This window comes from Cyanistes caeruleus, chromosome 3, assembly GCF_971803275.1.
Source record: "Cyanistes caeruleus chromosome 3, bCyaCae1.hap1.1, whole genome shotgun sequence".
Taxonomy (NCBI): Eukaryota; Metazoa; Chordata; class Aves; order Passeriformes; family Paridae; genus Cyanistes; species Cyanistes caeruleus.
The window spans coordinates 7,618,049-7,641,313 of record NC_141703.1 but is presented as its reverse complement, the minus strand read 5'-3'; the positions used below and the strand labels follow the sequence as shown (position 1 = coordinate 7,641,313).

General features: G+C 43.3%; 1 protein-coding gene and 1 long non-coding RNA gene across 2 annotated transcripts; one reads left to right on the top strand and one right to left on the bottom strand.

Moving 5' to 3' along the window:
* Window positions 1–1,164: 1,164 nt before the first annotated feature.
* LOC111926942 (uncharacterized) lies at window positions 1,165–3,729 on the bottom strand. The gene is made up of 3 exons (XR_015284064.1): window positions 3,352–3,729; window positions 3,229–3,271; window positions 1,165–3,099 (listed from the first exon to the last, which is right to left on the bottom strand). It is a non-coding gene; the product is annotated as an uncharacterized LOC111926942 (long non-coding RNA).
* Window positions 3,730–4,156: 427 nt separating this feature from the next.
* DDX3X (DEAD-box helicase 3 X-linked) lies at window positions 4,157–21,484 on the top strand. The gene is made up of 17 exons (XM_086879705.1): window positions 4,157–4,325; window positions 6,433–6,490; window positions 7,456–7,506; window positions 12,136–12,259; window positions 13,424–13,564; window positions 13,652–13,751; window positions 14,263–14,398; window positions 14,755–14,840; window positions 15,526–15,624; window positions 15,700–15,860; window positions 16,038–16,182; window positions 16,297–16,441; window positions 16,754–16,935; window positions 17,026–17,143; window positions 17,563–17,719; window positions 18,526–18,653; window positions 18,959–21,484. Exons 1-17 carry the CDS (start codon window positions 4,281–4,283, stop codon window positions 19,039–19,041), a joined length of 1,959 nt encoding a protein of 652 aa, XP_086735831.1. The 5' UTR covers window positions 4,157–4,280; the 3' UTR covers window positions 19,042–21,484.
* Window positions 21,485–23,265: the final 1,781 nt, after the last annotated feature.

Sequence of the window (23,265 nt, the reverse complement as noted above, 5' to 3'; positions counted from 1 at the left end):
GTTGTGCTACCTCTGTCCAGCAGATTGTCGCTCCTGCACAGGTCAAGACCATGCCCCCAGCCTTTCTTCCCATTTGGAGGTTACAATCTGCAGAAGGAGCTGCTGGACACCTTGTTCTGATGTAGGAAAACGTACTGCTTTGCAAGTTCTTCCTGTTCCTAATTGACCTGCTCTAACCTGAAATAAGCCATTTGTATTCCAGCAGAGGAATACCAGGGAGTCCACATGGCCTTCTGCCCAGGTTTAACATAATTTCTTTAAAGCAAACTGCAAATTAATAGTAGTGTAACTTTCCTGTGCAGACAAGCCCTTAATCTAATTGGAACTTGGAAAACAGCATTTGGGAAGACAAAGCAGTGCATAAACTTGGAGAGTGAAAGAAGGAGGCAATATAATTTGGAGTCCAGTGGGGATGATAGAGAAATCTGAATCCAGAGAAACAAAAATGATTAAGGTTTTTAAAATCCAAGCTAGCAAGGAATCTAAAGATATGAAAAAATAGAGCCCAACTCAGAAAATTTCAATGTTCAGAGAATTGCCACATTCTCTCCATTCATTCTTTCATTCGGGACAACAACCCTTGTTATTTTAGTCAAAAAACATTCCCTCTTCCATCCCCTAAAAGTCGGAGTCCACATTGATGGCCTCTTTTTCCCCTGTGTCTGATCCTCCCATAACAAGAATAAGAACAAAACTATGCTTATATTTCCTCAGTTCCCACAGAAGCCTTTGACTACTTGATTGTGTCACTAAATCATTACAGAAAATAAAAATAGGACTTCACTAAAGAAAGAAAAGAGAGAGAGAGGCCTTGAGTGCTGCCTCAGATAAGGACTAGTGTATGTTTGAAGTGACTAAATGTTTTGTGTGTATCCCTGCTCTAGAGTCATAGCTTATAAAACTTCCCAATTCTGTCTCTCCTTTCAGCTAAGGGTCTCTGCTTTCTCTAAACAGTCTTTTGTGGTTTTTTTCAGGAGAAGATGAGAATTTCTTTGAAGTCGGAAAACAAATTTTAGGCATCTCTTCAGAGAATCATCATAAATCTGCTCTTCACTAAGCTCCCTCCAATCAACTGTGTGCATTCTACCTACCAGTCTGGGAGTGTGGAGAGACAAGGGGACCAGCAAGGCTTGGGTGGCAGCACACTGGCCAAAGGACAGAGTAGCTCTTAATCAGATTGCCTTTTAATTCTTCACATGAGTTAAAGGCATTATGTGCTAAGACTGAGGATAGAGGTGTACTCAGCAAAGGCAGTGATAGAACAAACTGTTGCAGCATAGAGGAGTTATTCTGTAAATATTCTGTCAAAAGCTGTCCAGGCACAGTTTAGTAATCCTTGGGTTCAGTGCAGTGGCTTTGCCCTGCACACTAAGATTCTGCCTTTTGAAGCCTAAAAATGTCCACAGAAATTTGGAAACTGATCAGACGGCGCATGTGGAAATTATGCTGGTAAATACAGATCTCTGATATTAATGAGAGATATTCACTGTTGACTAAAGACTGTTTCCAAATCCCTTTGCTAATTTGTGGTTGGACAATGTTAAATTTATATTTTGATTGCCTTGCTATCTTAAAGTATGAAAGACTCACAAAAATGTGGTATGGGGTCTTAGCCTCATAGGCAGCTGTGTAGAACATGAAACAAGTCTTCACTACTGCAACTTGAGAATTATGTCCATGGTAGGATTAATTTTTTACCACACTCTGGATGTCTGAGCTGCTTTACCATTTATAAAATACCTCCTATACTTAGGAGTGAGTCCATAGTTGTGTACAATGAGAAATCTGCTTGTTAAGATGGTCAGTAGCGTAGGACCTGTTGATAGTTTCAAAATGGATAAGGAAACTCGTGTACACAAGGTCAGTGTCTGTCAGCATTGGGTAAAAACACTCTGAAAGTCAGATATAACTCCATAAACACACTGACTTCACAACACACATACGTGGCTTGGTGGCAGAGGGTGATATTGGCTTCCCAAGGCAACATCCTCGAGACTCACAAAGCTGCATTTCTGGCTGCTTTGGAGCTATCAGTGTTGCCTTTCAGACTGCCTGCCTGAGGGGACTCTGCAGGTGAAGGAATACCAGATTTAGGAATTTGCTGAGATTTAAGGACTGAGTGTCCAAGCACCCAGCAGTGTCAGGTTTTGAGGAGTTTTGGTTGAGCCCATTGGCAAAAAGTTGCTTAATTTAAAGTGAGAAGGGCTTGTCAAGACTCTAGTCTTGACTCAAGTGCTCAGGAGCTTCTCAGCTTCCTCCAGGGAATGTATCTGAGTCAGCTGTGGGAGAATTAAAAGTGAAACTGAGAATAGTACTGCCTAGTGCAGATGGCAACTTGGAGGGAAAACTGACTTTCCCAAAAACTGACTTCCCTGACTGCAGGATCAGGGTTTAAATTGCTGTGATACTTCCAAAACTTGCACACAAAAGATTAATTCATGTAATTTTCTAGTGCATATGAATTATCACAAACAATGCCCTTATTTGTAAAACACTGCAGACCTTGCAGGGATGTGAAGGGAACTGCTGAATTGTTTAGAATTTAGAATTGTCTGCAAAGTTGTAAGAAGAAAAGGAATAAAAAGTATTCTTTGAAAGTTACTTTACAAAAAAACAAAATTTGGGCCTACATCCAGTAATATCTTCTTAAAAAACACAGAAACTTTTAACTGTCAGGCAACCTCAATGAAGAAACCTGTGAGCTTTTATATTATATAAATAGGTACACCTGGGGAGGAAATACAAGCATAAATCTTTAACTCTGGAGCTGTAGCTGGCTATAGAAGTATTATGGAAGGTGAAAGCAGAGGACTGGTTAATGTTTAAGACCAGAGTATCACAGAATTGAGTAGTTTGTCTCTGAGGGGCATGTGCTGCTCATTCAAGGACTTGTTTGGGGATGTAAAAATCGTGGGGCTCAATTTCTGCAATGGGAAGACTGGTTCTAGAGCTCAAATTTTAAGGAAAACCTAGGCAAAGATGGGCTGTTTAATGCATGAATAGTGTGGAAAAGTTCTGTCTTGTTTTTAACTCCCATGGTGAATCATCCTCCTGGAGAATGCACTTTCCTGTGGTTTTCTTCTTGGAAGAGGCAAGAGCCTGAGGAGGAGAGAAACAGAGGAATAAATGCTGTGTGTGGATCAAGAACAGTCAGACCCCGTGTCCTTTTCCTTCACAGCCCCGGCTGTGTCCCGACCCCCAAGCACGTTTGTCAGTACTTTTACTGACCCAGATTCACGGAAGCAGCTTTACTATTCTCTGTGTCAGCAGGCTGTGATAGGAGGGAATGGGGTTATTTCTCTATTTTCTAATGACAGGCAGTTTAGTGCTTACTATTTGACCGATGCTTACAGGCTCAAAGTTCTGATGAATTCAAGGTGGGACTATATGTGAGTGTCGAGATAGATGACAGAACTGACACTATATGGAAAATAAGGGTAGTCCTTTGGCATATCAGTATGTTTGATGGCTAAGGGTCTTGGAGAAAGAGATGATGAATATCATCAGTGTAATGCCTAGTGGAACCCACCATCCTAGGATGAGGGGCTCACAGCCACGTGCCGCTGGGTAGTAAGCACAGGGTACGGTCTGACGCCTGCAGAGCCGCAGGTTGGTGTGTAGGGGCCAGAACTGGGGACAAGGAGGCCGATGTATTCGGGACACAGCAGCCCCTCCTCCCGCCGCGCCGCCATTACGCGCTGCGCCACTGCCCGCCGAGGGGGGAGCGACAAGATGGCGGCGGCGCCCGCCCACGTGACTCAGGGCCCGCCTCCTCCTAGAGGCGTCTCGCCGCGCGCTCGCGCGGGGCGCTCTCGCGAGGGCGGCGAACAAAAGGACAACGCGGCGCAAGTGGTGTGTTGAGGGGGGGAGCGTGATCTCGCGAGAATTCGCCGCCGCTCTCCTCCCGAGAAGAGCCGGGCTGGAGCGGGGGGAGGGGAAACCTCGCGGTAACGCCGGAGACTCCGCGCGGGACCGGCTCCCCAAAGTCTCGCGACACATCTTGGAGCGCTTCCCTCACCGGCCACTGAGCTGCGTGGAGTTCTCGCGACAGCTCCGGGAAGGGAGGGCGGGGGGACGGTCGCGTGCGCGCTGAGGTCAGCGCGCGCGGCCGAGTGCGCGGGGGGCGGGGCCTATATAAAGGCCGGGCCCGCGGCGGGGGGGGCTCAGTCAGGGCAGCGATTCGTGGCGGAACCAGTGACACCCACGGCAGCGACCTCCCGGCCCAGCAGATCCCCATTTCTCGAGGCGGAGCGGGACGAGCCCGAGACCGATCTCTCGTTATGAGTCATGTGGCGGTGGAAAATGCCCTCAGTCTAGACCAGCAGGTGAGGGACGAGGAGCGGAAAGGCCGCTCCGTTACCCGGAGGAAGTGCGCGGCGGAGGTTCTTGGGTCAGGGAGGGCGGCAGGGATGGTCGGGAAGCTTCGCGTTGGGCTCCGCTCCTCGCTTCCCGGTGGTCTTGTCGCAGTTCCCCCCGCGGTAACCCCCACTTTCCCACCAAACGCGGCCTGTTGTGGCGCATTCGGTCGTTGCGCAGTTAACGCCGTGCGGCCGCCCCGCGCTGCGCTGGGGCCCCCCCGCGGGGGTGCGTTGTCCCCGTGGCCGGGGCGGCGTTGCGGGGGTGCGGGGCCGCCGGTGCCGCCCGGCCCGGCCCCGGTCCCGCTCGGGCCCCGTGGCCCCCGCGCCGCGCTCGGACCCGCTTTGTGTGGGAGCGCCGGGAGCGGCAGCGGCCCCCGGCGGCCGCGGCGGGGACTGCAACGCGGGGGGAGGAGGATGAAGGGGCGGTCAATTGCCGCCATTGTGTGGGGCGGGGGAAGGGGGGGACACACACACGACACGGCGCTTTGTGTGACGCCCCTTCCCCGGGGAGGCGGCGCTGGCGGCCGCCTTTGTTCGAGCTCCGGTGCTGCCGGGCCCCGGTGACGCAGTTGGGCCTGGACTCGTGTTGGTCCGCAACATTTTTTATTACTTTCTTCCTTTTCATTCTTACATCCCCCTTCCCCGCTCTGGGTGAGATCGATGGTTATCTAACTCTCGGGGAAGGCGGCGGGGGCAGGAAGAGCCCCATCTGCTGCAGCGGGACCGTGGCCGGGCAGCGCTCGCCCTCGGCCGCTCCCGCGAAGTAGGTCATGGAGACGGTCCTTCCCTCCCCTCTCCCTTCTCCCCCGCTCCCCCCCCGCGCCACACGTGACGGGCGCCGGCAGCCGGATTAGCTGCTCCTGCTGCGCCGGGAATCCAGCCCGCAGTGCCGCACTGAGATGGCGCCGGGGCTGCGCCACCGATGCCCGAGGCAGCGCTTGGGAAGTGTTGCCCCCGCCGTGGGGATCTACTGCGGGAAGATTCGTCTATCGCTTCTTGTTGATAGTGGAGAGTTGCCTTGACCTAGTAGAGAGCCTTTGTTTTTGTTTACTGTTAAAAATAAGAACCATTCTTAAGTCCCGCGTTGATGCTTCGATCAACTAGAAAGATGACATTTTAAATGGTAGCTTTAAGAAGGATGTTACGGGATCAGCCGTGGGAGAATTCTTAAGGAACTGAACTACTTAAGGCGGCAGCTCACGCAGCTGAGCGCCAGAAAGGACAGTGCGTTGGAGACTTTGCTTTAGATTAATTTGTTGGAAAACACTTCTGTGCAATATACAACATAAAATTAATTTGTATTTAAACATTCCCTGTTTTTCTGATACAAGTTTGTAATCCTGCCATGCAGGCAGACAAACGTAATAAGTTGGTTCTTAAGCTTTATCGGTTTCCCACTGCTTTCTGAAATGTGTCCATGTTGTGTTTGTCTTAAAACTTCTGAGCAGCTCACCAGCACTGCATGAGCTGAACGTCTTTTGGAAAACTTTACTTTCAGACTGGAGGCTATAAACGTTTTGGAAAAACAAACCAAAAAATTGTGTTCCCTGCAGATGTCTACTGACATCTCCTAATGTTTTGTGAGCAGTCGTTGCTTCAGACGTGAAAACTGTCATGTCTTAGTAGTGTTAATGCAGGTAAAAATATCTCCAGTCTTTGCAAATAAAGTGCCCAGCTGAATTGGCATTACTTGTGCTGTAGTTTATGTAGCAAAAAGAATTGTCACTGACCCACATCCGAATGTGTTTGAGTGCACTGAAAGTCAGTCTATTGAAAAGGGCTCTTTGGCCAGTGTGTAGTGTGAAGCAGAAGTCCGTGGTAGCGGTTTGGTGGGTGTGAGATACTCTGCTGGCCTTGCTGCCCATGTGGGTGTGTGTTCATTGGCAAGTATAAAAGCATTAAAGATGATACAACCTGAGTAATAGTAGGAAACCTAATTTGGCGGCATATATATATATATATATATATATAAAAAAAAATTGCAGTAGCTTGCTTCTGATAACTGAGAAGGTTTTTTTGTATCTTAGCATATGTTCATGGTAAAACATGTTGATACGTGTCTTATTTCTTCTAGTTTTCTGGTCTAGACTTGAATTCCTCAGACTCTCAGAGTGAAGGAAGCTCTACAAGCAGTAAGTACATGCAAATTCTCAAGCTTACAAACAGTTTTAGAAATTGGGGGTTTGCAGCTGTGAAAAGCAATTTTTAAAGCCAAAATTTACAGTCTGATGGGGAAATAGGAGGTTGCCAGTTAAGCTTGCTTTGAAAACACTGTGTGTTTTAGATAGAAGCACTTAATTTTCTAATAGTACAGTATGTGCGTGCATTTCTGAAACACTTAATTAGCTTGAGAGAACTTAGTGTTCCAGTTCTGTCCCAGATTTTCAGTTGTCTCTCATCTGAGGCCACTGATTGTAATAATGTGGTGATTTGTCTTCTTAAAATGTCCAGGTAGATTAGGAACGCTAACTCTCAATGATCTCAATTAGTTGGATGGAAGCTGATAATGATATGCAAGGCTTAAGTATGTTAAGAGGGGGGAATCTTCTAGGAATTCACATTCAGCTTGTGGCTGGTATGTTCTCATTCATGTTGCTTTATCAGACAGATGTTTCTGGATTGTAAACGAGGAATGCTATTCAGAGGCAATTAAGTGTAGCTTCTGGTTTGATCTGAGCTGAATGGATGGGGATGGGTGAATTTAAGGGGAAGGAAAAATACTGGTAGTAATACTTTGAGTGCCAGTACTGGAATGTCACCGTAAATATCTTGAGCTGCTCAAGTATCTGGCACCAGCTTAAGCCTTAATGGCTTCTAGGAAGATGGCTTTTGTTGTAGACACTGTAACACCCATAAATGGGTGTGTGGTTCAGTCAGAGGAGCACAAAACATCTGTGCCCTAAACCAGTTGCCTAAATGGGTATGCATGAACTATAGACTTAATGGAGAGCATGCCAGCAAGTGCTGTATTAAAAGATTCTTGTTTAAAATGCTGCAAGAAGCCTTAAAGGCATATGTTTTTACTAAGCAGAAACTGTTGTTGACAAGATGTGCTGACACCACGGGCCTGTAACACTGCCTTTCTTTTGTCCTTTAGAAGGCCGATACATTCCTCCTCATTTGCGGAACAGGGAAGCTTCAAAACAGGGTATGTATCAGAAACACAGTGGCAGCACTTAACTGGTTCTTGCATCTCTAGGAGCAGCCTGCAGAGGCTCTGTCAGTGCTCCTGAAGGCAATTACACAGTCTGCTCGACTGTTGTGTGTAAAGCATGGCAAATTTATCTTCTGCTTTTAGTGAGCTTTTCTAGATCCCTTGACCCACTTACATCCTAAGCTGAAGTTCAGTATCTAATTGAAGAAATACTTTCTGTGTCTGTGTAACAATTAGCTGTAAATGAAGTAAGGTTAAATCTCTCAATTTGCCGTGTAATCTTGAGTGTTGCATGGATTTTGTGGGTACTAGTTTATCTTCTAGTGTGACTGTGTTGTGGAACTTGGAACAATCAGTTGCTTAATATGAACAAATGGCCCAGTTTCACTCTGTAAATGTGTATTTTACACAAAGAGATGTCCTCATTCAGTTTCCTGCAGTTTTTATGGAAACCCCTGGGATTACTTGCAGAAGGAAGTGCAGGCTGTTGGTGAAACAAACATGAAGTACATGACCTATTTTGGTCACGTGTTTACACAGGGGTTTATACTAAGAAATGTCCCTTCCATTTTCCATTTGGATCTCTAAACAGAACATGATACAGAAAAGTTTCTTGGAATACTTAAGTAAATAATGACCTTTTTGTGTAAGATCCCAAGGGGGCAGGTGCTGCAGCACGTGTTGTGTTTGCTGACTTGGGTGGATATGAGAGAAACATTCCCTCTAACGTATTGAAATATACCAGAATGCAGTAGCTAAAACACTTCATGTGGTGCTACAATGTAAAGAATTGAGGTTTTGTGGCATGGGAGGACTTGAATCTCATCTATTTCTAAAGCAGTAAACTTTCAGATATTCTTTTCAATACTGCAAGAGGATGGCTTCCATTATGAATGGGTGGGAGGACAATACTTAAATGATAATGTCTCACATTGCTTCTGGAGCTATGTCACTTTAAATCTGACTAGGTGAAGAATGCTCTGTTCTAGTCTTAAGCCATTTGAAGAAAGATCGATCTGTTTTTGTTTTGCCTTCATATGTGTCCAAGCTAGTGGGTTTTCTGGGTGTTCAAGGTGGGTTTTTTGTGTTTGTTTGTTTGATTTGTTTTGTTTATTTGTATTTTGTTGTTGGGGTTTTTTGTTTGTTTTTTTAATGTAAAAGAAGTATGGCCTGAAGCACCAAATGATGACCAGTGTGTTACCAGAGCTGAATGTTTTAGGAGGAGAGAGACTGGTTAGCAGCCAGTTCAGTGCTCTTGTTCCCAGTCCCTCTGTACCTCTCAAATATGAGCAGTTTTGCAAGAAACTGACATGCCAAATCTGAGGAATGTGCAGAATTCTCAAAAGCAGGAAACAGCTTTAAGGTGGTTGTGAACATTTGCTGTTCATAGATTTCTTCTTATGTGATGTGTAGTACCCAAGTTTTGTGGGTGAAAGATGCAGTAACCTTGAGTTCTGTCATGACCTATTATGTGTAGGACTGGCATTGTACTTTCTTGTGTGCAAGACCAGAGTTCAGATGTGCCAGTGTGGGTGTGATTACATGAGGCTTTTCTGGAGACTTAAAGTTTACCTTGCTAAAAGGTAAATAGGTCATGAGACCATAATCTGATATGTGGCTTGTTTAGTTAATAGAACTTCAGCTGCCAACTTTCCTTGGTAAACCTAATATTCAAAAATTGCCTTTAAACCTGGCTGAGTGCTGAACTACTGGCCTCTTCCTGGTTCTCTATGACAAGGTTCATAATTGCTGAATGGAAAAGTTCCAGTTCAGGACCCTGTTGGAAGCAACAAGAGTTTGGGCTTAAAAAACTGAGCTTCTTGTAGTATGATATGAAGTCTGTTCTACAGTTGTTAAACTGTTCTACTTCTGTTAAAGTGATGTTTACTTCCGTTGATATAACTCAGTGATTTCTTTGGCTGCTTTGAAACTGTTTTGAATTTTGGCTGCTCTTTACAATTTTTAGTGACAGATTTTTCAAAGCTCAGACGTAAGGAAGCAACCTTGCATGGTAGTGTTTAACCACACAATAAACTCTTGATGCAGCCTTACAAGAGTAGTAACCTGACTGGAAAAAAACATCTTCCATTAACCTGCAGATCTGTCCCCCTAATAGTAATCTGTGGACTTTATAAATGGAGAGCAGGGCAGTATAGAACTGCAGGAAATAACAGCCTGCATAAAAATAATACCCTTAAGTTACTTAATGGCAGTTCTATTTCTCAGCTGTGGGAGCTCAGGGCTGCCTGGCTGAAAGTGCCTCGTTCGATGAGGCCAACTTGGTAATACTAAAGCTTGTTGTCATGTAAGTTTCTTCTTAAACTTCCTAGAAGCAGCTTCTGGATATTTAAACTGTAATCTAATCTATAGTAGATCAAAAAGTAAATGTTAAGAACTCACCTTAAAAGCCTTATCCACCCTAAAGGAATCTGTGATTATATTTCTCCCATCTTTAAAAAAAATTATTATTGCTGCTGCATGTGGAAGGTTTTCAAATGAACTGGCAGTGATTTGTGTTAGGAGTGTTACAAAATGTGAATTCAAATGCTGGTTGAGGGAGATCCATCAACAGCTGTTATGATGTTCATAGGTGTAAGGAGTACAGAACTGCTCTGGAAGTTGATTAACTTGCGAGAATTCTTATCCCTGCAGTGAGGAAGACATGCTGGATGAAATCTGCAGGTTTTTACTTAGAAAAAGACCAAAAGCTTGGATATTTTAAGGAATTTCCTAGTAGTCTTTGCATAGCATTGTAATAATTCTCTTAATTTTAGAGAAGTTGATTTCTGGTCTGTTACAGGTTTTCTCAGGGCATTTACTTCTGTTTTTAATTTGCCATTTGACATCTGAAATTCTGACTATTATGCCTGTCATTTACTTAGAGTTGACTTATATGGCCTGGACTTGTGTTCTGTGCTGATCCAAATATAGAGTAGGAATGGAATGCCAGTCTGAAAGGTGAATTGATGAAGCAGGATGTGTACACCTGTCTTTGGTGTAGAAGTTGCTGTTCTACCTTAAAATTATGGTAGGGTGCCAGCTTCAGAGACGAGTGCTGTAATGAGCTGGGTGAATGAAGTTGCTTTGTAGGTTATTTGGAGTATAAAATTTAGACTCTTATTTTTGCTTCTCTTGGCTTGGTAGAAGATCTTAAGTGTAGTGTCAGCTCAGTTTTTTCATGTTTGACAAACTACATCTGTATCCCTGAAAATGGCTCTGTCATTACTGCTGCTGTTAGATCTCTTGGTAGGATGACATGTCCCAATAGTTGTGGTGTGGCCTGGAAGTTACTCATAATAAAATCTCTATTTAGCTATCTTTCAAACAAGCCGAAATAACTTTCTGGAAGCTAGTATCTTTAAGGACTAATGTTGTTTCTTAAAGCAGTTTGGAGGTCTTGAAGTGCTTTCCATGATCTTGTGTGATAAAAAACTCCATGGGTGGATTATTTTTGTTGACTGTTTCAGTTATCTAGGCAAAAGAGTTACAGTTACCACGGTAGTTTTTTAAAGTTCCCTTGTGACCAGTACATTTCTGGATGCTGGGTACTAGAATTTCTTAAATATCAGAGGTGAGGTGAATGGCACTCTTTAGAGAACATCCAAAAATGTAGGGTAATTCTGGTTGCAAAGCCTTTTCAGAGAGACAGGGCCTAGAACAGCCTCTTTCTTTGGAATGAGTTTGTTCTCAAACCAACTCATGTGGCTGCTTTTATTGTCTCCTGAATAGGTCTGGACTGGTTTTGTGCTGTGGAGCTGGCAAAGCATGCTCACAAGAGTGACCACTACTTGGTTATCTGTTCTGTTATTTAATTTACTCTCTGCTGGAATCCCATATCTGAGATTGAAAACGTTACACAGACTTGGGGAGGCTGGAGCTCTGAAAGAGAATTCATAATTTCTTAGTTCAATACCAGAGCAGAGTTTAAAGCTTCACATTTCTGTTACCTCAGAAGTCCTGGTAGCAGAATGAAAGTGAGATGTTTTACTCTGGTATTGGCAAGCTGAGGTACTTTTTATTTTTTTGTGATTTTTTTAACATATGTAAGCAGGTACCTGTTGTAGGCTGTTGAAAAAACTCAGTGTGGTTAATTTGTTGTGAAGAGCTCCTGTACCTTCTTTGTGTATGGTGCTGTTACTTTTAGTCTGTGCAGATCACATTGCATTGTGTACTTGCAGTATGATAAAACATCGTAACCTTTGTTTGGATTTCTGATACCATTTCTTGATCTCGAGAGGCCTTGTTAACCTCTAAAAATTAAATGTGTAGTCATGGATTTGTATTGGAGAGATGACATAGATGAGGCTTGGCAAGACTTAGCATCTCAAAGTTTCTTCTGTTTCCCACTTTCCAGGCTAGGCAATAGAAATACTTGTACTAAGGCAAGTGCATGTTTTTTTTAAAAAACAAACATGCTTGTACATGCAGGGAAAAACTTCAGTTCTGATGAGTGGTGAGAAATGCTCAGTCCCTTGTTCAGCAAGTCTTAATTGCATGCATCTTCCATTCATGAAGGAATTCAGTCCCGTAGACTTTTCAGTGAAGACTTCCTGGACAGAAGTGTTTTTTTCCTGTAGAAGCCTGGCTTGTGCGATGTATGGCTGAAACCCCTTTCTCCGCTAGGTTTCGATAGCGGTGGCTGGAGCTCCAGACGAGACAAGGATGCCTACAGCAGCTTCGGTGCGCGCTCGGACCGCGACGCCAAATCCAGCTTCTTTGACCGTGGAACTGGATCCAGAGGAGGGAGGCAAGTACTTATTTGTCTGGGTGGTGCACGTGAAGTCTGCCTCAGCTCTAGCACTGCACCTGTAATCTTGATGTTAAAATTAGAGTTCCAGGTATGAACAACATGAGGTGGGAGGAGAGAGGGAGAGAACCTTGCCTTTAAAGCTAGGTGAAGTCGAGGATGGGCAACTTGCATGTGTTGAAAAATGTGCCCCGTAGTTTGCCACCAGCCACTCACTGCAGCTGTAGTGACTGGCTGACTTCAACATCCACCAGAAAAGTGTTAGGTGGGTGGCTACTTCCAGGAGAACCGTGAAGAGCTGTTGGGAGCACACACAGTATGTCAGTATGGATTTTTTTTTTTTATTTCAATATTTTTTTTCTTGTTTAAAAAGTGTAGTTAATAAAACTGGGTGAGACTCTTGCAGGTTCTCTGCCTTACTTGATCAGTCTTACACACATCATGCGTTGTATGCACAAGTGTGGTGAGAGTGACCTTTACCGACTACTTAGTAAAGCTGACCTAGTCCTGTATCCAGACTTTTCTCAAACATGATTTACCAGGCCAAAAACTAAACAGTTGAGGTAAGGACTTCTTCCACCTTCTTTCCAAGTCAGTAATACAGGTGAGCTCCCTCTTTATGAAATAATTATATGACATAAAGGAGGTATTCGATCACGTGTGCGGTGGGGGAATAAAGGAACAAATTGCAGCACCTGGAGGGTTTTGTCTGAACATGGGAGACCTGTGTTAGAACAAGTCAGAGGAAAGGGTGGGGGGGAATAAAAAATAAGGCTGCTTAGGAGGTTTAAACAGAGCTCCCTACAAAGAAATGGAAAAGACTGAGCAACTTGGCTTCCACTGGCAGATGGCTGTTTACATTTTTTATGCTTAATCAAATAAAACTGGTGATAGGAAGTTCACTGTGCTAGGCTAAACTGAGCACTGAAATCAAGGCAAACTCTCTTGTCTGACACAGAAAAATGTGACCTGGTATGATGGCCAGGACTAATTTCTGTTCTTAGGTCAAGAAGCAAGTGTAGATAACCTGATGATTTCAAATTGTTCCACAGTTATGTATGTAATACACAGAGCATACACTGCTGCATTGTTACAGCTTTGATTCTGCATGTCAGTACCCCCTGTTGCCTGGGAAGGGTGGTCTGATTCTTGTGTTGTGTTTAGATATGAAGAGCGTGGCAGAGGAGGGGACTATGACCGGAGTGGCTTCGGCAGATTTGACCGTGGTGGGAACAGCCGCTGGTGTGACAAATCAGATGAGGACGACTGGTCAAAGCCTCTCCCCCCAAGTGAACGTCTGGAACAGTAAGTCATGGAATAGTACTGATTCGTGGGAGAGGGTCATTTGGATTAATTCCAGCAAATAAAAATATTCTCCTCTTCTGTTTTTAGGGAACTTTTTTCAGGAAGCAATACTGGCATTAACTTTGAGAAATATGATGATATTCCTGTTGAAGCAACAGGCAGCAACTGTCCTCCACATATTGAAAGTGTAAGGTTTTTGAAAAGTCTGTTTTGCTAATATATTTTAATAGTGACTATTTTGCATGGGTAAATTGATGTCTTGATGTACAGCTAAGCTGTTTAACAGAAGACGATTGCATATGATGAACTCAGATGGGGAAGAAATTGTGTAATGCTCCTAGCTTACCTCTTAACTGTAACTTGTCCTTAAACAGTGAACCTGTGAAGAAGTGGAAGTGCTTTGAAGGTGCTGAGTTGGGAGCAGCTGCTAAGGCATAGGCAGTGTTAAGCTAAGCACAGTGTGTGTGCTAAGTGCAGTCTGCACTTCAGGCTTGGCTGGCTTTTTAAGAATGGATTAGAAAGCTGGACTAAGTATCTGTGTGACTGTAAAGTTTTTAGGCAAGTTCTGTATGAAGAAACAAGAACTGTTTCTGTATGAAACAAGAACTACCTTATAAATTACTTGTTAAACTGAATGTTGTGCTTCATGGTGGTTGGAAGGAAAGATTCTGATCTTATTCCTTTTAAATATCTTACAGTTCAGTGATGTTGACATGGGAGAAATTATAATGGGAAACATTGAACTCACACGCTACACCCGTCCTACTCCAGTCCAGAAACATGCAATACCTATTATTAAAGAAAAGAGAGACTTAATGGCCTGTGCTCAGACAGGTAAGTTAATAACTCTTGGCTGCTTAGTCTCAGTAGAAGTGGGGTATTTTTATTACTGCAGGGAAGAGGTAGAGCCTCCTGTGCAGAGTGTACTGAAATACTTGTGTGTTGGAAGCTAATTAGCTTTAGTCTTGCCTCTGCTTTAGATGTAACTTGCCTAGATTTACTTTGTTTGTCCTGAGATGTGTTCATGTCTTAAACCACATTGGCTTCAGGGTTTTGGGGTGCTGAGGGTACTCCAGTGCCACAAATAGTAGCCATATTCCAATGCAGGTGTTACTGGGAATGTGTTGCTGATAAGGATTAGTGCTGTAGTTGATAGTAACTCTTAATAATTCTGGCTTGTATTCTACTAGGGTCTGGGAAAACAGCTGCATTTCTTCTACCAATACTGAGCCAGATATATGCAGATGGCCCTGGTGATGCCTTGAGAGCAATGAAGGCAAGTATTCAAATACCCAGCCCTGGAAAAGCGATGCCCAATGCCATAGGTTTGGGTTTTTTTCCCTCCCCACATGAGCTGATGTGTGCTGCTGAACACAGCAACTGGTCTTAAATGTTGTCATCATTTTGGGTATGATGGGCAAGCGTCTCAACTTCAAGAAGACTTCAGATGTTTCCCTTAAAAATTCCGGGCTGTGGGTTACTTCTTTTCCTGCTGAAGAGTTGTGTGCATAACTGTCCAGTTTTTTTTTAATGAGTGGTTTTGTTGTTGCATAAGCCTAAAAGACACTTCCCTTGCTACAAAAAACAACTTGGTCACACATCTGTGTTAGTAATTTCAGAATAGGAACTAACTGGTTCTGTGGCTGTTACTTCTCTGCTGCTGAAGTTTGAGATTCCAGTGCTTGTTGTAGAGACCAGGAATGTGCAGCTGTGTCCATAGGAACCTGCAGCTGAACCTTGGGCACTGTAATGGGGCTGTCTTCAGAGACAATGCTGAAATTAGCTCTCAAGCATGCTTTGTCATCTCAGCTTGGTGACCTGTCTCAAATATTGCCTGCAGTAGCTTCTGTAGTATTACATATATATAGCTTCTAATATATAGCTTCTGTATATTCTATAGTTACTTTTTTCTTTTCCCTTTGCATTTTGGGTGCTCATGCCAAGGTTTTTTTCTTCTTCAGGAGAATGGGAGGTATGGGCGCCGTAAGCAATATCCAATCTCACTGGTCTTGGCTCCCACTAGAGAATTGGCTGTGCAGATCTATGAGGAAGCCAGAAAGGTATATCTACCAGTTTATTATTATAACATAGTTCAAGTAGAATTTTTCTTGGTGCTAACTTACTTTGTTTTACAGTTTGCATACCGCTCCAGAGTTCGCCCCTGTGTTGTGTATGGTGGTGCAGACATTGGCCAGCAGATCCGTGACTTAGAACGTGGATGTCACTTGCTTGTAGCAACTCCAGGACGACTGGTTGATATGATGGAGAGGGGAAAGATTGGACTGGATTTCTGCAAGTAAGTAAAGTGTTCCTTGCCCATCTACAAATCACTTAAAGTGGGATACAGATAAGTACCTCAGATTGTAGCTTTTGGACTGTCTGAACATGCAGTTGAAAACTTGAAATCCAGTGCAGACACCAGAGCACAGCTTAGAGAAAAATGTTCTGAAGATGGTTTTTTACTGCTCTTTAGGTACCTAGTCCTTGATGAAGCTGACAGAATGCTTGATATGGGGTTTGAACCTCAAATTCGCCGAATTGTTGAACAAGATACTATGCCGCCAAAGGGGGTTCGTCACACCATGATGTTCAGTGCTACTTTCCCCAAGGAAATCCAGGTACTTAACAATGAGTTTAAATACTTGAAAAGCTCATAAGGCCAAAGAAATTTAATCTTTGGAAGGAGGGAAAAAGGTATTATTTGATTGATTTATTTTTCTCTCCTCTTTTAGATGCTTGCTCGTGACTTCCTTGATGAATACATCTTTCTGGCTGTTGGCAGAGTAGGTTCTACATCTGAGAACATCACACAGAAAGTAGTATGGGTGGAAGAGCCAGACAAACGATCGTTCCTGCTTGACCTGCTAAATGCCACAGGTAAAGAACAACTGCAGATAAGCAAATGAGGTAAAATGCAGAATAGGCGAATCTAATGACTCAAGCAATAAGAATTTCTATTGATTAGGTGAGCGAAAGGGCATTTTGACATGCAGTGAAGTATTGCACTGGCTAAATGCCAGTTACCAAGTTGATGTAAACATCTCTGTTAATAAAAGATGGGGAGGGAGGTCCCCAGTGATAAGGAATAAACGGGCAGAGAATTGAAGCTGCCTATTACCAGGTCATGGAGCAGCCTGTATTTGTTTGTGCAGCTTTTCTTCTGCTAATCTGGGCTTTAATTTTTATTAGGCAAAGATTCCTTGACTTTGGTGTTTGTGGAAACTAAAAAGGGGGCAGATGCTCTTGAGGACTTCCTGTACCACGAAGGCTATGCCTGTACGAGTATCCACGGAGATCGCTCCCAGAGGGACAGAGAGGAAGCGCTGCATCAGTTCCGCTCTGGCAAGAGCCCCATTCTTGTTGCCACAGCAGTAAGTGAAATCTGTAAAACTCGAGCATGTGAGCCTATTTCTTGGCCTGTGGAGTCTTACTAAGATTTGATTGAATTGTTTAACCACTAGGTAGCAGCAAGAGGACTGGATATCTCAAATGTAAAGCATGTCATAAACTTCGATTTGCCAAGTGACATTGAGGAGTACGTACATCGTATTGGTCGTACAGGCCGTGTAGGGAACCTTGGTAAGTATAACCTGGGGTTTTCACAGACAGCACTTCACATATAAGTTGAGAGGTGCAGTTGTATTGGCTGAGCAATACATTTCAAATAAGTACTTGAGGGAAGCCTGTGAGCTGCCCTCTGTGACCAAAAGCTGGTCTCTGCTGTCCAGCTGCTCTGGAAAGCTTACCAGCTCCATTGGGTGATGTTCTTAGTGCCATCAAAAGGCTCTCTTACTACATGTAAGCCTGATACCTTCTGTGTCTGTCAGTAAACATGATCTTGTGACTAGCTGTGGTGGAGTAATGGTCTCAAACAGCTTTTTCTGTTAAGTAATTTCTAGTGTTCTCGGGCTTGGCTGTAAGGAGCTGGAATGTGGAATGGGGTTAAGTGTTGTGGTGGACTTGGATTGTGTGTAGCTAAAACTGAGTATCTCCTTCAGGTCTTGCCACTTCATTCTTCAATGAGAGGAACATAAATATTACAAAGGACTTGCTTGATCTCCTTGTGGAGGCTAAGCAAGAAGTACCTTCTTGGCTGGAGAACATGGCCTATGAACAGCATCACAAAGGAGGAGGCAGCCGTGGGCGATCCAAGAGGTAAGAGGCCCAGCTTTGGCTGGAGGTATATGTTCAGTCCATTGAGAGCCAGTTCTGTGACTTGTTCTGTCTGAAAATACAGTTAGAGGATGATAAGTGCAGTATAAGCTGAGCTTGGTGTGTGCAAAGTGTCTGTCCGGTTTTGTTGATCTATTCATAAAGACAGTAAACATGTAAGGCCTCTTTTCCTCTTAATCAAGCAGCTGGATAAAGCTGAGATAGAATGATGTTCTAAAAAAATATTTTAGAACTGAAAAAGCAGCTATAAAACACAGAAATCCCTGTACCAGAGATGTACCTGAAGCAGTTGTTTTGATGTTTAGGAGAAGGTAATGCAATGCCTCCTGACAGAGAAAACCATGCAGGTGTGAGGCCACTTGTAAAACATTTTTGCTGTGGAAACCTAAAACACTGTAATACAAATGTTTGTTTACTGGCTTACAGGGGTAGGATGAGAGAACACTTTCTCCTAATGTAGTTAACATGATCCAACCACATAAGGTTTGGTGTGAGATTTTTGTTTTCCTAGCAGTGTGCTTGTAAAATACCTTGTACATCATGAGAGGTAGTCATAAAAATGTACCTCTTAAACACTGAGATAGGGTTGGAAATCTTGTGGAGGCAGAGATTTCACAAAATGAAATCTTTCCAGGTAGCCTTAGGATGTATATGAAGTGTGCTCACCTCAGCACTGGCTGCGTTGGCCTGCTGTGGTTGGTACCCAGAGTGAGTATGTGAATCTCAATGTATGCAGTGTTTAAAATGCCACCTGTTTGACTCCAGTGTTTGTCTCTTGCGCTCTGCAGCAGTCGGTTTAGCGGAGGCTTTGGAGCCAGGGACTACCGGACGAGCAGCGGCTTCGGCAGCAGCAGCTCCAGCAGCAGCCGGTCAACCAGCAGCCGCAGCGGCGGGAGCGGCAGCAGAGGCTTTGGAGGTGAGGGGATGGGCAGGGTACACCTAAGATGCTTGCTGGGGTGAAACTGGATGTAATGTTTGATTAAGAGATCATCTCTGGTGTTTGTCATGCAGTGGCAGCATCCTGCTTGGATCTAGGCCAGTGCAGGTTACCTGACCGATGGATTGGCGCTACCTGCCTTTCCAGTGTTAGTTTAATGTTGTGCATTTGACAGTACTGCTGGGTGGGGTTCTTTAATAGACAAGACACCTGGATTGCTTTCTTGTTGTAAAGGTGCAAATCTTTAGAGTTAATTAAGCGTCACTTTCTCTTGCCTTTCATAGGTGGTGGTTATGGAGGCTTCTACAACAGTGATGGATATGGAGGAAACTATAACTCCCAGGGGGTGGACTGGTGGGGCAACTGATCTGCTTGCAGCAGATATCCCACCAAACAAGCTAATATGGAAACCACATGTAACTTAGCCAGACTATACCTTGTGTAGCTTCAAGAACTCGCAGTACATTACCAGCTGTGATTCTCCACTGAAATTTTTTTTAAGGGAGCTCAAGGTCACAAGATGGAAATAAAGGAACAAGTAGCCCTATCTCGAAGGTGGTTTTGAAGACTCTTATTGCTGTAGTCAGGATTAACTCCCCTCCCACCCATCCCCACCCAGAAAACTGCATTTATAATTTTGTGACTGAGGATCATTTGTTTGTTAATGTACTGTGCCTTTAACTTTAGACAACTTTTATTTTGATGTCCTGTTGGCTCAGTAATGCTCAAGATATCAATTGTTTTGACAAAATAAAAATTACTGAACTTGGGCTAAAATCAAACCTTGGCACACAGGTGTGATACAACTTAAACAGGAATCACTGATTCATCCATAATATTACAAAGAAAAACTTATGCGGTAGCCTGCATTAGGGCTTTTGGTATCTGCAGATTTGAAAAATAAAACATCTTGAAGCATATCAATGCAATTAGTTTCTAATGTGGCAAAACTGTACTAAGTTAAAGTTCTGATTTGCTCACTCTATCCTGGATAGGTACTTAGAACCTGATAGCCTTTAATAAGCCATTCCAGTCATGATGAGATGATGTATGGATACATGCATACATTAAAAGCACTGTTTTTGAAGTTAATGCAAGTAAATACAGCAATTCCTTTTTCAATATTTAGGCAGATCATTAATGTGAGCTAGCCAAATGTGGGCAGAACATTACAGGGAACGTTTAAAGGTCTGATAACTTGAAATAGTTTTTAGGAGAATTCATCTATTTAGACTTTTTAAAAATGCCTGCCATATGAAATTGAAATGGTAGAATGGCTGACCATGGCAGTGATTGGTCCTCCTTAAGGGCCTGACTGAATTTTTGGTCTAATAACGCATGCTAGTGTTGATGTTTTTTGGTCAAGAGGGTATGAACAGGAAGAATTATGCAGCAGGCTTTATTTTAATGCAGATTCACATTACTCTGTTCAAGCTGCGTGGAGATGTTAAACTGGCTTACTGTAGACTTTGTAAAATGGCTCCAGAAGAGTAACAAACAAACCTGAGATCACAGAGGTTGGAAATGTACATAAACTGCACAAGGTTTCAATTCTGCTATTAAAGTGCAGTTTTAGTCAGTTTTAGTTGCATAGGTTTCCATTGTATTTATAGTCTGTTATGCTAAATCTGGCCAAAGATAAGTATTGTCCACCAGAAAAATGCCTCTGCCACTTGGAATTTCTGTGCTAACTTCGCGGCCAGAGCATTTAACAACTAATCTACAGTGGCATAGGAAAATGGCAAAAATCTCCTAAAGTGCAATAGATTTTTTCAAGTGTATTGTGCCTTGTTCTAAAACTTTTATTAAGTAGGTGCACTTGACAGTATTGAGGTCATTTGTTATGGTGCTATTTCAAGTCTAGGTTTAGGCCCTTGTACATTTTGCCCATAACTTTTTACAAAATACTTCTTTTATTGCACATTCAGAGAATTTTATATATGTCTTGTGTGCGTGTCCTTAACTTCCAATCTTATTTTGTCTCTTGGAGATTGAACGCAGCTTGTTTAAGGAGAAGGAAATAGATTCTAAAACTTATTTGGGACCATGGGAATGATAGCTGGGAAGAAAACTATTTGCACACGACAGATTTCTAGATACTTTTTGCTGCTAGTTTTGTGTAATATTTATTGAACATTTTTGACAAATATTTATTTTTGTAAGCCTAAAAGTGATTCTTTGAAAGTTTAAAGAAACTTGACCAAAAGACAGTACAAAAACACTGGCACTTGAATGTTGAATGTCACCGTATGCGTGAAATTATATATTTCGGGGTAGTGTGAGCTTTTAATGTTTAAGTCATATTAAACTCTTAAGTCAAATTAAGCAGACCCGGCATTGGCAGTATAGCCATAACTTTCTGATAGTAAAACAAAAAATTGGCAACTTAAAATTAAACATGCCAAGGTTTTGATACACTTGTCTTAAGATATTTATGAAACACTTCTAAACACTGATGTGAAGTGTCCAGATTCTCAGATGTTTGTTGCGTGAGTTTTGTTTAGTTGTGTGTTTTTTTTTTTTTCAGTGAATGTCTGGCACATTGCAATCCTCAAACATGTGGTTATCTTTGTTGTATTGGCATAATCAGTGACTTGTGCATTTTAGCAAGTTTTATCAGCCAGCAATATTTTCAGTTCAGATACAAGGATTCAAACCAATATGCAAGAATGGATTTAAACTTGCTGAATGTGAAAATTGAACTTCAAGTCACTGTAGGTTTAGAATTGCTTATTGTATTAGTTTAGATGCTAGCACTGCATGTGCTGTGCATATTCTTGATTTTATTAAAATAAAAAAGTTGAACTGCACAGTCTATTCATTTGTGAAGCGTCACTCCTGGTTTATGAGCTCTGTAGCCCCAGCAGTCTCATTCACGTGCAGCTCTGGAAGCAGGTGACTCTAGTGTGGCACACGTCAGTGTGGTGACAGATGGCAGCCAGGCTCAGGGCTGTAGCTGAAAGAACCTAGAATGGCCTGTGCCCCACAGTGCAGGGTTACTGTGCAAGGATCAGAGGTGCCAGTAGAGCAGAGGTGGGACAGACGAGGGGAGGAAACCACCTTGGTTTGTCCATTAGGGGAACTGAGTTTGGCTGTAACAACCTAATTAAACCTTGTCAAGTTAGGCTTGGTTCCTCAGCCCCTGACTGCTTGGACTTCACCTCAGTTGTCCCTCTGAAGTTCACAGGAGTGCCTTGTAGAGAGCTTTAAGTTTTGATGTCGTATCTGTTTATTGTTCCTAGGTATTGAAAAGCCAAAATGAGGTGAAATACTGAAATATCCAAGGGGATAGAGTGGAAGGAACAGATTCAGGTGTCTCACATCTCTTTGAAGAGAGAGAAATAGGCTTCATTTGAGAGAAAGGGATTTAGAAAGAGCCTGGGTTTCAAATTTGGTGCTGACTAGAAACTTGTGATTTCCTGGTGAGTAAGGAAGAGGGTGGGGGAAAAAAAGGTAATGCCTTGGTCCTCTGATCCATAAAATGTGGTGCAGGTGAATGGCATGGGGTAAAGACTGGTAAAGGTGTGATGTGCCCCTGCAATCCTGGATCCATATAGGAAATGACATCTACACCATCAATCCAGTGCTGTGTATGGGCCTTGGAGATTACTCTGATTCCCAGGATAGCATGCTGGAGCACCTGCCCTGAGCACACCGACTGTGGACCACACTAAATTTACCTGCTTTAGACTTGCATTAATTATCAACCTCATCATGCAGGGCTTTGTGTTGTCATGCGATGTCCCTGAATGTGCAACATGCACTTGAGTATCTTCCAAAGGCAGTGTTCCCTCCCCTGTGTATCTAGAAATAGTAGAATCTCAGTTAGGAGATGGATACACGAAGGGAAATGTGTGCTGTGGAGGTGGCCTGTGGGATCTGGAACTCCAGCTTTGAGTGTAAAGGTTTGTGCTTGGTGCTTTAGGTTTGTCTGTAGCAGAGGAGTCATTTGGCAGCCAAATCCACAGCGCTCTGCACTGGGGCTTGCAAAGGTGGTGGAAGGGCTAATGCAAGGCAGTAGTGGGCACAAAGGAGGAAATCTGGTCCTCAGGAAGTTTGTTCTACAGATTGGAGAAGAAAATTACCTCAGGATGGAATTTAGGCTGGGGAAATGGCAGAGATGAGTCTTGATAGACCAAAGCTACTGGGATAAGAGGAGCACAGAGCGTGTTCCCCCAGAGATGGAAGTTTGTATTTCAGTAGTACTTGGCATAGTGGGCAGCAACATTTTTCCCACAGTAGATGAAAAGACTTGGGAAAGAGGTGGGCAAGACATCCTAAATTGTAAAGAAAAAGGCTGAGAAGTTAAATGGTAAAAATGATTGAATTTGTGAAGTTTTGTTGCATGAGGCCTTCAAAACGTGCACTAAATTCAGTCTTTGGGCAATAAATGTGCTTATGCCAACAGTGGCAGAGGTTATGGCAGGAAGGTTGTAGTAAATTCTGCTCTTGTTTTGCCAGTGAGGTCACTGTGACCTGTGCAGATAAGGAGAGGTCTTGAAACTATTTGACTCTGGTGACAGGGGTGGGAGGGACTTGGATTGATGTCCTAGTGTGGAGTTCATAGAAGTGGAGAGAGCAGTGGAGTTAC